The sequence below is a fragment of the Scyliorhinus torazame genome, chromosome 18, assembly GCF_047496885.1.
Source record: "Scyliorhinus torazame isolate Kashiwa2021f chromosome 18, sScyTor2.1, whole genome shotgun sequence".
NCBI classification, from domain to species: domain Eukaryota; kingdom Metazoa; phylum Chordata; class Chondrichthyes; order Carcharhiniformes; family Scyliorhinidae; genus Scyliorhinus; species Scyliorhinus torazame.
In genome coordinates this window covers 91,402,366-91,419,632 of record NC_092724.1, presented here as the reverse complement: position 1 = coordinate 91,419,632, position 17,267 = coordinate 91,402,366, and the positions used below count along the sequence as shown (strand labels likewise).

Here is a 17,267-nt window from a genome sequence, read left to right as displayed (position 1 = left end):
TGGGATTGGGGACACTGCCAGTGTAGAGAGTATGGGATTAGGGACACTGCCAGTGTAGCGAGTGTGGGATTGGGGACGCTGCCAGTGTAGGGAGTGTGGGACTGGAGGCACTGCCAGTGTAGGGAGTGTGGGATCGGGGACACTGCCAGTGTGGCGAGTGTGGGATTGGGGACACTGCCAGTGTGGGGAGTGTGGGACTGGAGGCACTGCCAGTGTAGGGAGTGTGGGATTGGAGGCACTGCCAGTGTAGCGAGTGTGGGATTGGGGACACTGGCTGTGTAGGGAGTGTGGGATTGGGGACACTGCCAGTGTAGCGAGTGTGGGATTGGGGACGCTGCCAGTGTAGGGAGTGTGGGATTGGGGACGTAGGGAGTGTGGGATTGGGGACACTGACAGTGTAGGGAGTGTGGGATTGGGGACGCTGCCAGTGTAGGGAGTGTGGGATCGGGGACACTGCCAGTGTGGCGAGTGTGGGATTGGGGACACTGCCAGTGTGGGGAGTGTGGGACTGGAGGCACTGCCAGTGTAGGGAGTGTGGGATTGGAGGCACTGCCAGTGTAGCGAGTGTGGGATTGGGGACACTGGCTGTGTAGGGAGTGTGGGATTGGGGACACTGCCAGTGTAGCGAGTGTTGGATTGGGGACGCTGCCAGTGTAGCGAGTGTGGGATTGGAGGAACTGCCAGTGTAGCGAGTGTGGGATTGGGGACGCTGCCAGTGTAGGGAGTGTGGGACTGGAGGGACTGCCAGTGTAGGGAGTGTGGGTCCGGGGACACTGCAAGTGTAGCGAGTGTGGGATTGAGGACACTGCCAATGTAGGGAGTGTGGGATTGGGGACGCTGCCAGTGTAGCGAGTGTGGGATTTGGGATACTGCCAGTGTAGCAAGTGTGGGATTGGGGACGCTGCCAGTGTAGGGAGTGTGGGATTGGGGACCCTGCCAGTGTAGCGAGTGTGGGATTGGGGACACTGCCAGTGTAGGGAGTGTGGGATTGGGGACGCTGCCAGTGTAGGGAGTGTGGGATTGGGGACACTGACAGTGTAGGGAGTGTGGGATTGGGGACACTGCCAGTGTAGCGAGTGTGCGATTAGGGACACTGCCAGTGTAGCGAGTGTGGGATTGGGGACGCTGCCAGTGTAGGGAGTGTGGGACTGGAGGCACTGCCAGTGTAGGGAGTGTGGGATCGGGGACACTGCCAGTGTAGCGAGTGTGGGATTGGGGACACTGCCAGTGTGGGGAGTGTGGGACTGGAGGCACTGCCAGTGTAGGGATTGTGGGATTGGAGGCACTGCCTGTGTAGCGAGTGTGGGATTGGGGACACTGGCTGTGTAGGGAGTGTGGGATTGGGAACACTGCCAGTGTAGCGAGTGTGGGATTGGGGACGCTGCCAGTGTAGGGAGTGTGGGATTGGGGACACTGCCAGTGTAGGGAGTGTGGGATTGGGGACGCTGCCAGTGTAGGGAGTGTGGGATTGGGGACACTGCCAGTGTAGGGAGTGTGGGATTGGGGACACTGCCAGTGTAGGGAGTGTGGGATTGGGGACTCTGCCAGTGTAGGGAGTGTGGGGTTGGCGACACTGCCAGTGTAGGGAGTGTGGGATTGGGGACACTGCCAGTGTAGGGAGTGTGGGATTGGGGACGCTGCCAGTGTAGGGAGTGTGGGATTGGGGACACTGCCAGTGTAGGGAGTGTGCGATTGGAGGCACTGCCAGTGTAGCGAGTGTGGGATTGGGGATGCTGCCAGTGTAGGGAGCGTGGGACTGGAGGCACTGCCAGTGTTGCGAGTGTGGGATCGGGGACCCTGCCAGTGTAGCGAGTGTGGGTTTTGGGACACTGCCAATGTAGGGAGTGTGGGATTGGGGACGCTGCCAGTGTAGCGAGTGTGGGATTGGGGACACTGCCAGTGTAGGGAGTCTGGGATTGGGGACGCTGCCAGTGTAGGGAGTGTGTGATTGGGGACACTGCCAGTGTAGGGAGTGTGGGATTGTGGAGACTGCCAGTGTAGGGAGTGTGGGATTGGGGACACTGCCAGTGTAGCGAGTGTGGGATTAGGGACACTGCCAGTGTAGGGAGTGTGGGATTGGGGACACTGCCAGTGTAGCGAGTGTGGGATTGGGGACACTGCCAGTGTAGGGAGTGTGGGATTGGGGACACTGCCAGTGTAGGGAGTGTGGGATTAGGGGCAATGCCAGTGTAGGGAGTGTGGGATTAGGGACAATGCCAGTGTAGGGAGTGTGGGATTAGGGACAATGCCAGTGTAGGGAGTGTGGGATTGGGGACACTGCCAGTGTAGGGAGTGTGGGATTAGGGCCATTGCCAGTGTAGGGAGTGTGGGATTAGGGGCAATGCCAGTGTAGGGAGTGTGAGATTGAGGGAATTGCCAGTATAGGGAGTGTGGGATTAGGGGCAATGCCAGTGTAGGGAGTGTGAGATTGAGGGAATTGCCAGTGTAGGGAATGTGGGATTAGGGACAATGCCAGTGTAGGGAGTGTGAGATTGAGGGAATTGCCAGTGTAGGGAGTGTGGGATTAGGGGCACTGGCAGTGTAGGGAGTGTGGGATTAGGGCCAATGCCAGTGTAGGGAGTGTGGGATTAGGGGCAATGCCAGTGAAGGGAGTGAGATTGAGGGAATTGCCAGTTAAGGGAGTGTAGGATTAGGGGAACTGGCAGTGTAGGGAGTGTGGGATTAGGGGCAATGGGAGTGTGAGACTGAGGGAATTGCCAGTGTAGGGAGTGTGGGATTGGGGACACAGCCATTGTAGGGAGCGTGGGATTGGGGACAGTGCCAGTGGAGGGAGTGTGGGATTCGGGACACTGCCAGTGTAGGGAGTGTGGGATTGGGGACAGTGCCAGTGTAGGGAGTGTGGGATTGGGGACACTGCCAGTGTAGCGAGTGTGGGATTGGGGACGCTACCAGTGTAGCGAGTGTGGGATTAGGGGCACTGGCAGTGTAGGGAGTGTGGGATTAGGGACACTGCCAGTGTAGGGAGTGTGGGATTGGGGACACTGCCAGTGTAGCGAGTGTGGGATTAGGGACGCTGCCAGTGTAGGGAGTGTGGGATTGGGGACACTGCCAGTGTAGGGAGTGTGGGATTGGGGACGCTGCCAGTGTAGCGAGTGTGGGATTTGGGATACTGCCAGTGTAGCGAGTGTGGGATAGGGGACGCTGCCAGTGTAGGGAGTGTGGGATTGGGGACGCTGCCAGTGTAGCGAGTGTGGGATTTGGGATACTGCCAGTGTAGCAAGTGTGGGATTGGGGACACTGCCAGTGTAGGGAGTGTGGGATAGGGGATGCTGCCAGTGTAGGGAGTGTGGGATTGGGGATGCTGCCAGTGTAGGGAGTGTGGGATTGGGGACACTGCCAGTGTAGGGAGTGTGGGATTGGGGACACTGCCAGTGTAGGGAGTGTGGGATTGGGGACGCTGCCAGTGTAGCGAGTGTGGGATTAGGGACGCTGCCAGTGTAGGGAGTGTGGGATTGGGGACACTTCCAGTGTAGGGAGTGTGGGATTGGGGACGCTGCCAGTGTAGCGGGTGTGGCATTGGGGACACTGCCAGTGTAGCGAGTGTGGGATTGGGGACACTGCCAGTGTAGGGAGTGTGGGATTGGGGACGCTGCCAGTGTAACGAATGTGGGATTGGAGGAACTGCCAGTGTAGCGAGTGTGGGATTGGGGACGCTGCCAGTGTGGGGAGTGTGGGACTGGAGGCACTGCCAGTGTAGGGAGTGTGGGATCGGGGACACTGCAAGTGTAGCGTGTGTGGGATTGGGGACACTGCCAATGTAGGGAGTGTGGGATTGGGGACGCTGCCAGTGTAGCGAGTGTGGGATTTGGGATACTGCCAGTGTAGCAAGTGTGGGATTGGGGACGCTGCCAGTGTAGGGAGTGTGGGATTGGGGACCCTGCCAGTGTAGGGAGTGTGGGATTGGGGACACTGCCAGTGTAGGGAGTGTGGGATTGGGGACACTGCCAGTGTAGGGAGTGTGGGATTGGGGACACTGACAGTGTAGGGAGTGTGGGATTGGGGACACTGCCAGTGTAGAGAGTATGGGATTAGGGACACTGCCAGTGTAGCGAGTGTGGGATTGGGGACGCTGCCAGTGTAGGGAGTGTGGGACTGGAGGCACTGCCAGTGTAGGGAGTGTGGGATCGGGGACACTGCCAGTGTGGCGAGTGTGGGATTGGGGACACTGCCAGTGTGGGGAGTGTGGGACTGGAGGCACTGCCAGTGTAGGGAGTGTGGGATTGGAGGCACTGCCAGTGTAGCGAGTGTGGGATTGGGGACACTGGCTGTGTAGGGAGTGTGGGATTGGGGACACTGCCAGTGTAGCGAGTGTGGGATTGGGGACGCTGCCAGTGTAGGGAGTGTGGGATTGGGGACGTAGGGAGTGTGGGATTGGGGACACTGACAGTGTAGGGAGTGTGGGATTGGGGACGCTGCCAGTGTAGGGAGTGTGGGATCGGGGACACTGCCAGTGTGGCGAGTGTGGGATTGGGGACACTGCCAGTGTGGGGAGTGTGGGACTGGAGGCACTGCCAGTGTAGGGAGTGTGGGATTGGAGGCACTGCCAGTGTAGCGAGTGTGGGATTGGGGACACTGGCTGTGTAGGGAGTGTGGGATTGGGGACACTGCCAGTGTAGCGAGTGTTGGATTGGGGACGCTGCCAGTGTAGCGAGTGTGGGATTGGAGGAACTGCCAGTGTAGCGAGTGTGGGATTGGGGACGCTGCCAGTGTAGGGAGTGTGGGACTGAGGGACTGCCAGTGTAGGGAGTGTGGGTCCGGGGACACTGCAAGTGTAGCGAGTGTGGGATTGAGGACACTGCCAATGTAGGGAGTGTGGGATTGGGGACGCTGCCAGTGTAGCGAGTGTGGGATTTGGGATACTGCCAGTGTAGCAAGTGTGGGATTGGGGACGCTGCCAGTGTAGGGAGTGTGGGATTGGGGACCCTGCCAGTGTAGCGAGTGTGGGATTGGGGACACTGCCAGTGTAGGGAGTGTGGGATTGGGGACGCTGCCAGTGTAGGGAGTGTGGGATTGGGGACACTGACAGTGTAGGGAGTGTGGGATTGGGGACACTGCCAGTGTAGCGAGTGTGCGATTAGGGACACTGCCAGTGTAGCGAGTGTGGGATTGGGGACGCTGCCAGTGTAGGGAGTGTGGGACTGGAGGCACTGCCAGTGTAGGGAGTGTGGGATCGGGGACACTGCCAGTGTAGCGAGTGTGGGATTGGGGACACTGCCAGTGTGGGGAGTGTGGGACTGGAGGCACTGCCAGTGTAGGGATTGTGGGATTGGAGGCACTGCCAGTGTAGCGAGTGTGGGATTGGGGACACTGGCTGTGTAGGGAGTGTGGGATTGGGAACACTGCCAGTGTAGCGAGTGTGGGATTGGGGACGCTGCCAGTGTAGGGAGTGTGGGATTGGGGACACTGCCAGTGTAGGGAGTGTGGGATTGGGGACGCTGCCAGTGTAGGGAGTGTGGGATTGGGGACACTGCCAGTGTAGGGAGTGTGGGATTGGGGACACTGCCAGTGTAGGGAGTGTGGGATTGGGGACTCTGCCAGTGTAGGGAGTGTGGGATTGGCGACACTGCCAGTGTAGGGAGTGTGGGATTGGGGACACTGCCAGTGTAGGGTTTGGGGGACTGTGGACACTACCAGTGTGGGGCTGGAATTGTGCTGGTATATATATGATTGTGAATCAGGGAACCCTTGTGTTGGGCAGGACCAAGGTGAGTTTCACCATAGCTAAAACAACTCATTTTAATTTCAGGAATGCTGCCTGACCTCACCCCGGTCTCACATGATCCTGTGCTCAATCCCTCATCCGTGTCTTCGTTATTGCCAAACTCAACTATTCCACCACACTCCTGAATCAGCTCCCCCCCCCTTCGATAAACAGGAGGCCATCCAAAACGATGCTGCCCATATCCTAACTTGCACGAAGACCCATCCACCCATCACCGTTCCCAGCCCCCTGCCATGCGCGCTGGCCTCCAGCCCCCCCCCGCCCTGTGCTCGCTGGCCTCCATTCCCCCCCCCCTGTGCTCACTGGCCTACATCACCCTCCCTGTGCTCGCAGGCCTACATCCCCCGCCCTGTGCTCGCTGGCCTACATCCCCCGCCCTGTGCTCGCTGGCCTTCATCACCCCCCCCCTGTGCTCACTGGCCTACATCACCCCCCGCTGTGCTCACTGGCCTACATCACCCCCCTGTGCTCGCAGGCCTACATCCCCCGCCCTGTGCTCGCTGGCCTACATCCCCGCCCTGTGCTCGCTGGCGTACATCTCCCCACCCCCTGTGCTCGCTGGCCTACATTTCCCCCCCCCCCTGTGCTCACTGGCCTACATCCCCCCCCCCTGTGCTCACTGGCCTACATCCCCCCCCCCCTGTGCTCACTGGCCTACATCCCCCCCCCTGTGCTCACTGGCCTACATCCCCCCCCTGTGCTCGCTGGCCTACATTTCACCCCCCCATGCGCGCTGGCCTACATTCCCCCCCCCCGCCCGCCCTCCCTGTGCTCGCTGGCCTACATCCCCTCCCCCTGTGCTCACTGGCCTTCATCCCCTCCCCCTGTGCTCACTGGCCTTCATCCCCTCCCCCTGTGCTCGCTGGCCTACATTCCCCCCCACCCCCCCTGTGCTCGCTGACCCCCCTGTGCCCGCTGGCCTACATCTCCCCCCCCCCCCCCACCCACCCCTCCTCCCATGATCCCCGCCCTGTGCTCGCTGGCGTACATCTCCCCCCCCCCCCCCCTGTACTCGCTTGCCTACATTTCCCCCCCCCCCTGTGCTCACTGGCCTACATCCTCCCCCCTGTGCTCACTGGCCTACATCCCCCCCCCCCCCCCTGTGCTCACTGGCCTACATCCCCCCCCCCCCCCCTGTGCTCACTGGCCTACATCCCCCCCCCCCCCCCCCTGTGCTCGCTGGCCTACATTTCACCCCCCCCCACCCCCCCTGTGCTCGCTGGCCTTCATCTCCCTCCCCCATGCGCGCTGGCCTACATTCCCCCCCCGCCCGCCCTCCCTGTGCTCGCTGGCCTACATCCCCCTCCCCGTGCTCGCTGGCCTACATCCCCTCCCCCTGTGCTCACTGGCCTTCATCCCCTCCCCCTGTGCTCGCTGGCCTACATTCCCCCCCACCCCCCCCTGTGCTCGCTGACCCCCCTGTGCCCGCTGGCCTACATCTCCCCCCCCCCCACCCCCTCCCACCCCTCCTCCCATGATCGCTGGCCTACATCCCCTCCCCCTGTGCTCGCTGGCCTACATCCCCTCCCCCTGTGCTCGCTGGCCTACATCCCCTCCCCCTGTGCTCGCTGGCCTACATCCCCCCACCCTGTGCTCGCTGGCCTACATCCCCCCCCTGTGCTCGCTGGCCTACATCCCCCCCCCCTGTGCTCGCTGGCCTACATCCCCTCCCCCTGTGCTCGCTGGCCTACATCCCCTCCCCCTGTGCTCGCTGGCCTACATCCCCCCCCCCCTGTGCTCGCTGGCCTGCATCCCCCCCCCACCCTGTGCTCGCTGGCCTACATCCCCCTCCCCAGTGCTCGCTGGCCTGCCCCCCCCCCTGTGCTCGCTGGCCTACATTCCCCCCCCCCCCCCCCCCCGTGACCGCTGGCCTCCATCCCCCCTCTGTGCTCACTGGCCTCCATTCCCCCCCCCCTGTGCTCGCTGGCCTACATCCCACCCCCTGTGCTCGCTGGCCTACATCCTCCCCCTGTGCTCGCTGGCCTACACCCCCCCTCCCCTGTGCTCGCTGGCCTACATCACCGCCCCCTGTGCCCGCCGCCCCCATGTGCTCGCTGACCCCCCTGTGCCCGCTGGCCTACATCTCCCCCCCCCCACCCCCTCCCATGATCGCTGGCCTACATCCCCCCCCCCCCCCTCGTGCTCGCTGGCCTCCATCCCCCCTAACCCTGTGCTCGCTGGCCTATCTCCCCCCACCCCCTGTGCTCGCTGCCCCCCCCGTCCTCGCTGTCCCCCCCTCCGTGCCCGGCGGTCTACTTCCCCGCCCCCCCCGCCCCCCCCGCCTGTGCTCGCTGCCCTACATCCCACTCCTGTGCACGCTGCACCCCCCTGAGCTCGCTGACCCCCCTCCCCAAACTTGCTGGCCTACAACCCTCCCCTCTGCTCGCTGGCATACATCCCTCCCCTGTGCTCACTGGCCTAAATCAGATGCCAATCAAGCAACATCTTGATTTTAAAATCCCCCCCATGTCTTTGCGAATCGTAGGAACAGCAGGCCATTCAGCCGCTCAAGCCTGTCCCACCATTTAATGAGACCCTGGCTGATCTGTGGCCTTTGTCCCATATCCCTTAATATCTTTGCTGAACAAAAATCTCAGATTTAAAATAACTGATCTAGCTTCAGCTAGTGGGAGAGAGTTGCAAACTACCACCCTTTGAGTGAAAAAATTCTTCCGAACATCTCGCCTGAATGGTCTTGACCTGATTTTTAGACTATGCCCCCTCGTTTTAGAATCTCCAACCAATGGAAATAGTTTATCTTTACCGAACCTGCCTTTCCCTGTGAATATCGTAAATACTTCAATCACCCTTTAACCTTCTAAATTCTAGCGAAAACGGGTCTAATTTGAGTAATCTCTCTTTGTAATCCAGGTATCCTGTTTGTAAACCTACGTTGCATTCCCTCCAAGGCCAAAATATCCTTCCTAAGGTGTGGTGTCCAGAACAACTCACAGCAAGTGGGGTCTGACTAGTGTTTTGTATAGCTGCAGCATAACCCTTGTGTCTTTATATTCCAATCTTCCTTCATATAAAGGCTAGCATTCCATTAGACTTTTTGATTATTTTCTGCACTTAGAACATACAGTGCAGAAGGAGGCCATTCGGCCCATCGAGTCTGCACTGGCCCATTTAAGCTCTCACTTTCACCCTATCCCCGTAGCCCAATAACCCCTCCTAACCTTTTTGGTCACTAAGGGCAATTTATCATGGCCAATCTACCTAACCTGCACGTCTTTGGACTGTGGGAGGAAACCGGAGCACCCGGAAGAAACCCACGCAGACACGGGGAGAACGTGCAGACTCCGCACAGACAGTGACCCAGTGAGGAATCGAACCTGGGACCCTGGCGCTGTGAAGCCTCAGTGCTAGCCACTTGTGCTACCGTGCTACTTATTGCTGGCATTTTAAGGACCTATGCACCTGACCCCCCAAGTCTCTTTGGACATTCACTTTGAACAAAGAGTACTTCCATTTAGAAAGTACTTTGCTCTATCCTTTTTGGCCCAAAATGGATAACCTCACACTTGCTTACATTAAACTCCATCTGCAATAATTTTGCCCATTCACCTAGTCTGTCAATATCGCCTTGCAATTTTATGCTATCATCTAGGCTGAGAACAATACCACCTAACTTTGTATCATCCCCAAATTTGGATATGTGACATTCTATACTATCATCCAAGTCATTAATGAATAATGTGAATCTCGCTATCTCTGTAATCTCCTCCAGTCCCCCATCCTCCAAGTCACCTATTTTCTGCAATTCCAACCTCTTGAGAACCCTCTGAGTTTAATCGCTCCACCAGCGGCGGACATGCTGCAGCTACCTGGGCCCTGAGCTCTGGCATTCTCTGGCTAAACCTCTCTATCTCTCTTTCCCTACCTGTTTGACTGAGCCCTAATATCTCCTGTGGCTCAGTGTCAAATTCTGTTTGAAATGTTACTCTGAAGAACCCTGGGGTCTTTTGCATATTAAAGGCAAGGCATAAATGTAGATAATTGATATTGACTACAGGCAGTTGGTGGGAATGCCGGGCACTACATTAGTCGGCAGTAACAGGCAGGTGATTTTGGGGAAAACGTTGGGATACTTTACCTCCTTAAACCCAGTTGCAGAACTTTTAAGCACCTTTTTATTCCTGTGTGCGCTTCTGTCTCGCTTGGGCTGGGGGGCAAGGGTTAAAGATGGATACTCCTGCTAGTGTTATGAATACGGATCACATTGAGTCACTACATCGCTGACATGTGGGTGAGGAATCAGCTCAGCCCCAGCTCATTCATTAATCTTCATCAACATGTCTACTGCTTACTTCCAGACCCCTCGGCGCTTCGAAAACAGAATTCTTCAGCTCTCTCGTTGGGATATTTCTAACTCTCCCCTTGATCTGTTGCACCCTGAGGGCCACATCAAACCAAATAATAAAAAGTCATGATTCCCTCCTTCTCAGGGGAATAAAACTGGGCCACTGAGTGAGAGAGCGATCTCCACTCATGGAGCTTCCCTGAGTTGCTCTCCTATACCTCCTACTGGTTGCCTTGAGGACTGCATTGCCAGAAACATACTTAGTCCTGATTGTTTCAATGGGGGTTTTTTTCACCACATAATCTCCCTCTCTCCTCATATTCCAAAGGGTCATTCAACACAAGAAAAATGGGAGAGGATAGGAGGGCCTGGATATTATCAAACAACCAAAAAGAACACACAGTTCGGCAGTGCCTCGCCACGTAGTCAAAGCATCTCTGATACTGACAACAATAAGGTTTCCTCTGCCGTGCAGTGACTGTCGTTTACATAAATACTTCAGTAAGCTTCCTTGTCGTACAATCATAGAATTTGCAGTGCAGAAGGAGGCCATTTGGCCTATCGAGTCTGCACCGGCCCTTGGAAAGAGCGCCCTACCTAGGCCCACACCTCTACCCTATCCCTGTAAACCAGCAACCTCACACAACGTTTTTGGTCTCTAAGGGCAATTTATCATGGCCAGTCCACCTAACCTGCACATCTTTGGACTGTGGGAGGAAACCGGAGCACCCGGAGGAAACCCTCGCAAGCACGGGAGAACATGCAGACTCCACACAGACAGTGACCCAAGCCGGGGATCGAACCTGGGACCCTGGAGCTCTGAAGCAACTGTGCTAACCACTGTGCTACCTTGCTGCCCCCAACATCAGCTGTCAACAACATCCCACATGCAGATAGGAGATGAATGAGCCACAGACTTGACCACATTGTCCAGGGCTGACACTCCAGGGTGGTACTGAGGGAGGGCGTGTTGATCTTTCACAAAATGCATTAAACTGAAGCCCTGTCCATGGTGGTCTGTATGGATTTTGGAAACCTTATTGACACCCTTGGAAGAAGAGCTTCAAATTCGCCCTCGTGATTGGACCAATATTTTTCCCTCAATGTACATCACCAATAAAGATTAACTGGCCCTTCATCTTATTGTTATTTGTGAAATCTTGCTGTGGTCAGATCAGCTGTCGCGTCCATCTTTATAGCCACAGTTGCACTTCACGATATCTCAGCATTCCGAGACCATTCTGAGAGACAAGATAAGCAATTTATTTTAAACGTTCCATCTTGGCATTTGCTGCCCATCCCTAATTGCAGTCAAACTGAATGACTTGCTCGGCCATTTTAGTGTGAGACAGTTAAGAGTCAACCGCATCTCTGTGTGGGTCTGGAGTTGCAGACCAACAGATTTCCTTCCCTGAAGGACATTAGTGGACCAGATGGGTTTTTATGACAATCAGCAATGGTTTCATGGTCATCATTGGACTTTTAATTCCAAATTTTTATTGAATTCAAATTTTGCCATCTGCCATGATGGGATTCGAACCCGTTACTCCAGAGCATTACCCTCAGGCTCTGGATCACTAGGACAGTGACAATAGCCCTATGCCACCACCACCCCTAGGTTTTTCTTTCTTTCATCTAAAGAATAGCACCACTGACATGTACCACACTCCTTCAGTGCTACACTGGACAATACTGCAGTGCTCCTGTATGAGTGCCTCTGCCTCAGCTCACTTTAACTATTCCAACGCAGTCAATGACCATCCTCCATTATTCTATCATCTGTAAACTTGTGGTCAACCAAAGCTCTTGTTGCCCATATCCTTATTCGCATCAAGCCTGGAAACTAAAAGCTCATGTTGTAGAGATTAACAGACTAGTTTGGGTAGAACATTGGATGGCAGAAAAATTAGAGTTTACATAAATGAGTCTTTGCCTGATTGGCAGGATGTTAACGAGTGGAGTCAAGATCGCAAGAAACTGCAGAGTGTGGTGAACTCAGCCCAACGCATCACACAAGCTTGCCACCCGCACATTGATTCTGTATTCACCTTCTGCTGCCTCAGGAAGGCTCCCTCAACGACTCTCCCTCAGACTGATCTGTTCCCTGTAGGAACACTATTCACGACGCCCTATGCTGCTCTTGCTCATGTATTTGCTTTGTTTGACCCTTGTTCTGCACTGTAACAAATCACTGTTTGTCGAAGTACCATTTGTCAATGTACTCTATTGATTATTCTTTTTATCTTCTATGTACGTACTGTGTACGTTCCCTCAGCCGCAGAAATATACTTTTCACTGTATTCCGGTACATGTGACAATAAATCAAATCAAATCAATAAATCAAATCAAATCAAATCCTGCAGGGGTCTGTGCTGGTATGTCAACATTTTACAATTTATATCAGTGACTTAGATGAGGGGAGTGACAGCATGATAACTAAATTTGCATAAAATACAAAGATAGGTAGGAAAGTATGTTGTGAAGAAGACATAGGAGGTTGTGGACGGATATAGATAGATTGAGTGAGTGGGAAAAAAATCTGGCAGATGGAGCATAATGTGGGAAAATGAGAAGTTGCTCATTTTGGCAGGAAGAATAAAAAAGCAGAGTATTTTTTAAACAGAGAACGACTATGGAATTCCAGGCTGCAGAGGGATCTGGGTGTTCTTTTGCATGAAACACAAAAGGTGAGTATGCAGATACAGCATGTAATCAAGGAGGCTAATGAAATGTTATCCTTTATTATGAGAGGAATTGAACATAAAGTAAGTACGTTATGCTTCAATTATACAGGGCATTGGTGGGACCACACCTCGAATACTGTATGCAGTTTTGTGGTCTCAGTATTGTCTTGTATAATGAATCATAACATCCTTTTGTTTTCAATTCCCCTTGCAAAAATGATAACATTCTATTATCTTTCCATATACTTGCTGCACCTGCACTTTTAAAAATAAATTTAGAGTACCCAATTCTTTTTTTTTCCCAATTAAGGGACAATTTAGTGTGGCCAATCCACCTAACCTGAAGATCTTTGGGTTGTGGGGGTGAGACCCACGCAGACATGGGGAGAATGTGCAAACTCCACATGTGACTTGGGGCTGGGATTGAACCCGGGTCCTCGGCGCCATGAGGCAGCAGTGCTAACCACTTGGCCACCATGCCGCACCTTCATACTAACCTTTTGTGATTCCGGCACTAGGATACCCAGATCCCTCTGCACCTCAGAGCTCTGCAATCTCTCACCATTTAGATAATAAGCTTATGTTTTATTCTTCCTTCCATAATATCAATTCCACTTTTTCCCACATTATTCTCCATTCACCAAATCTTTGCCCACTCACTTGACCTATCTATGTTTGTAGCTTCCTTATTTCCTCTTCACGACTTACTTTCCTATCTATCTTTGTGTCTTTTGCAAATTTGGCATCCAACGCTTCAATCCCTTCATCCAAGTCATTTATATAAATTGTAAACAGTTGAGATGCCAGCACTGATCCTGGTGGCACACCACTCATTAATTCTTTCTAACCTGAAAAAGACCCATTTATGCCTACTCTCTGTTTCATGTTATCCAGCCAATCTGCTATCCATGGCAATATGTTATCCCTATACCATGAGCGTTTATTTTCCACAATAACCTTTGATGTGGCACTTTATTAAATGTCTTCTGGAAATCTAAGTATTGTACGTTCATCGGTTACTCTTTATCCATAGCACAATAAGTTCATTAAGCATGATTTCCCTTGCACAAAACCATGTTGGCTCTGCCTGATTACCTTGAACTTATTCAAGTGCCCTGCTAACTTTCTTTAATAATAGCTTCTAATGCTTTCCTTATGACAGATGTTAAACTAACTGGTCTGTAGTTTCATACTTTCTGTCCCTCCCTCTTTTTGAATAAAGGAGTTACATTTGCTATCTTCTTATCGAATGGTACCTTCCCTGAATCGAGGGAGTTTTGTGAAATTAAAATTAAATTCTTGTTAGGCAAGGGAATCAAAGGTTATTGGTAGTAGGTGGGAATGTAAAACTCGAAAGACAAACAGATCAACCATTATCTTGTTGAAAGGTAGAGCAGGCCCAAAGGACCAAATGACCTACTTTTTAAAAAATAATCTTTATTGTCACAAGTAGGCTTACATTAACACTGCAATGAAGTTACTGTGAAAAGCCCCTAGTCGCCACATTCCGGCGCCTGTTCATGTACACAGAGAGAGAATTCAGAATGTCCAAATTACCTAACAGCACGTCTTTCGGAACTTGTGGGAGGAAACCGTAGTACCCGGAGGAAGCCCACGCAGACACAGGGAGAACGTGCAGACTCCACACAGACAATGAACCAAGCCGGGAATCAAACCTGGGAGCCTGGAACTGCGAAACAACAGTGCTAACCACTGTGCTACCGTGCCGTGCTCCTGTTTCATATGTTCGTAAAACCCATTCACCCAGTGCTCGCTAACCTATGTTGGTTCCCTGTTAAGTATCATCACAATTTAAAAATTGTTTTCAAATTTTTCCGTGGCCTTGCTCCTCTCTATCTCTGTTCTCTCCTCTGGCTCCAGATCCCTGCACCCCGTCATATCCTGACATTTGAATATTCCAATTTTAATAGCTCCACCTCTGGCAGCCAAACCTTAACTGCCTGGGCCCTAAACTCTGGAATTCCCTCCGTAAACCTTTATCTCTGTTATATATTGTGTTATCTGTAGGTTTCTATAAATGAAAAAAAAAATGAAAAATTAAATGAAAATCGCTTATTGTCACAAGTAGGCTTCAAATGAAGTTACTGTGAAAAGCCCCTAGTCGCCACATTCCGGCGCCTGTTCGGGGAGGCTGGTACGGGAATAGTTAGGAACTAATAGTTAGGAAATAGTTAGGAACTACTTAGCTCGGAACTAATGTGTTATGTGTAAGTGTTCTGGGAGGGGTGTGGGGGCCACACTTCACAGTTCCACTAGAGACGGAAGTTTTGTGTACAGAGGCCGTTCAATTCGCTATCACGTTTGATCCAGTCGGCATGGAAAATTAAATGCGAAGAGTTTCTGATCTTTACAAACTGTGAATGTGATTATTGACATCTGGGAACCAAAAAACAAGAACTTATAGCAATCTCTCTTATCTATTTTAAGACAGTCCTTAAAACCTACCTCTTTGACCAAGCTTTTAGTCATCTGCCCTAATATTGCCTTGAGTAAGGGCATGGTGGTGCAGTGGTTAGCACTTCTGCCTCGTGACGCCGAGGACCCGAGTTCGATCCCAGCCTCTGATCACTGTCCGTGTGGAGTTTGCACATTCTCCCTTGTCTGCGTGGGTGTCAAAAAGATGTGTGGGTTGGTGGATTGGCCATGCTAAATTGCCCCTTAATTGGAAAAAAGAATTGGGTCCATAAATTTTTTTTTTTTAATATTGCCTTGCTTGGCACTGTTATGTATCAGGGGATACATTCCTGCTGGTTAGGCCTCACGTGATGTGTAGCGATGTCGGCAGAGTGTTGGTGCGGGGCTTTGGGGAAGATTACCAACTTGATTGTATTGAGCAACCCCTCTTAATAAACCTCTCAACGTGTTTTACAAGTATGCAGGTTGTGGGCACCTTTCTCTTTTCAGCAACAAAGAAATATAACAAGCGCATTGTCAAATTTTACTTCAAAATGCATCTGTGAAGTGCCATGGGACGTTATAGTGCCATGGGACGTTTTATAAAGTTAAAGAAACTTTAGAAATACAATATTATGGTTGCTCTAGAGTCTGTGGTGTGGTTGTGCCGCAGTCCTTCAATGCTGCACGAGTGTCTGTGATTGGCTGGTTCTTCAGTTGTGAACTATTGCGTGCTTTAGTCCTCAAGTGGGGCTGCACTTTGACCGTTTCAAGTTGTTGTAGAATGTGCTCAGCCAGGATTCTAATCGGGAAGCGTTGTAGGCGTATCAAGACATTTAGCTAAAGACTAGTTTAGTCACACTATTTACAAGATGTACACAGTGGGTTACAGGGAAGGTCCATCTCCCCTCAGGGCTCTTTGTCTGCTCCCTATTGTACATCGCCCATGGCTCAGCATATCCATTCTGTTAACCCTTTGTGCCACACAAGGAAAGATCGGATTGCTACAAACTGAGTTTGGTCAACCAGGAGTTATTTATCTGGTGGTCGACTGTATTTTTGTTACTCTTGTAATGATAACAATCCCAAAATATGCTCTTTAGAAGTCTCTCAAAATATTGATGGTGGCATGGTGGCACAGTGGTTAGCACTGCTGACTCACAGTGCCAGGGACCCCGGTTCGATTCTGACCTCGGGTGACTGTCTGTGTGGAGCTTGCACTTTCTCCCCGTGTCAATGTGGGTTTCCTCCCACAGTCCAAAGATGTGCAGGTTAGGTGTATTGTCCATGCTGAATTGGGATGCAGAAGAGTCCGTATAAGTATATTCAATGGTTTTAAGTATTGACTTGTTCAGTAATGGAGATGTGAGTCTGCGCAATGAGGGTGGGCATAAAGACTGAAAGAAAGGACTTATAATCTGTAAATAGAAACGGGATTCAGTGGGGATTGTCCACCTGCTATTATCACCATTGTGCTTATTTTCATTCACAGTCGGAGATGCTTCTACAGCATCAGTCCAACCCATGCATCATAAATAAGGCCAAGAAGACTCCGCTGGACCTTGCGTGTGAGTTTGGAAGACTGAAGGTAAGATTGTGTGTCTGCTAACATCTAACTCTAAATCAGGGCCATTCCAGTGCTGTCATTGATGGAGTCTATCACCCCCATGTCCACAGAAAAGGTGGACACAGTTTCACAAAGGAAGCAGATTAAGTAACTATAAGATGATTGCTTAGCAGGGACCAAGTGTTGAGATCCCGAGGAACAAAGAACAAAGAAAAGTACAGCACAGGAACAGGCCCTTCGGTCCTCCAAGCCTGTGCCGACCATGCTTCCCGTCTAAACTAAATTCTTCTACACTGCGGGGTCTGTATCTCTCTATTCCCATCCTATTCATGTATTTGTCAAGATGCCCCTTAAACATCACTATCGTCCCTGCTTCCACCACCCCCTCCGGCAGCGAGTTCCAGGCACCCACTACCCTCTGTGTAAAAAAACTTGCCTCGTACATCTCCTCTAAACCTTGCCCCTCGCACCTTAAACCTATGCCCCTTAGTAATTGGCCCCTCTACTCTGGGAAAAAGTCTCTGACTCTCCACCCTGTCTATGCCCCTCATAATT

General features: G+C 52.4%; 1 protein-coding gene across 5 annotated transcripts in view; it reads left to right on the top strand.

Annotated features, from left to right (window-relative positions):
• Nucleotides 1-17,267, top strand: part of LOC140395367 (caskin-2-like) — a 463,341-nt gene that overhangs the window by 323,943 nt on the left and 122,131 nt on the right. For all 5 annotated transcript variants that reach the window (XM_072483024.1, XM_072483023.1, XM_072483027.1 and 2 more), the window contains one exon: nt 16,638-16,733. In XM_072483024.1, the coding sequence (XP_072339125.1) occupies nt 16,638-16,733 (96 nt within the window). The remainder of the gene's footprint in view (nt 1-16,637; nt 16,734-17,267) is intronic.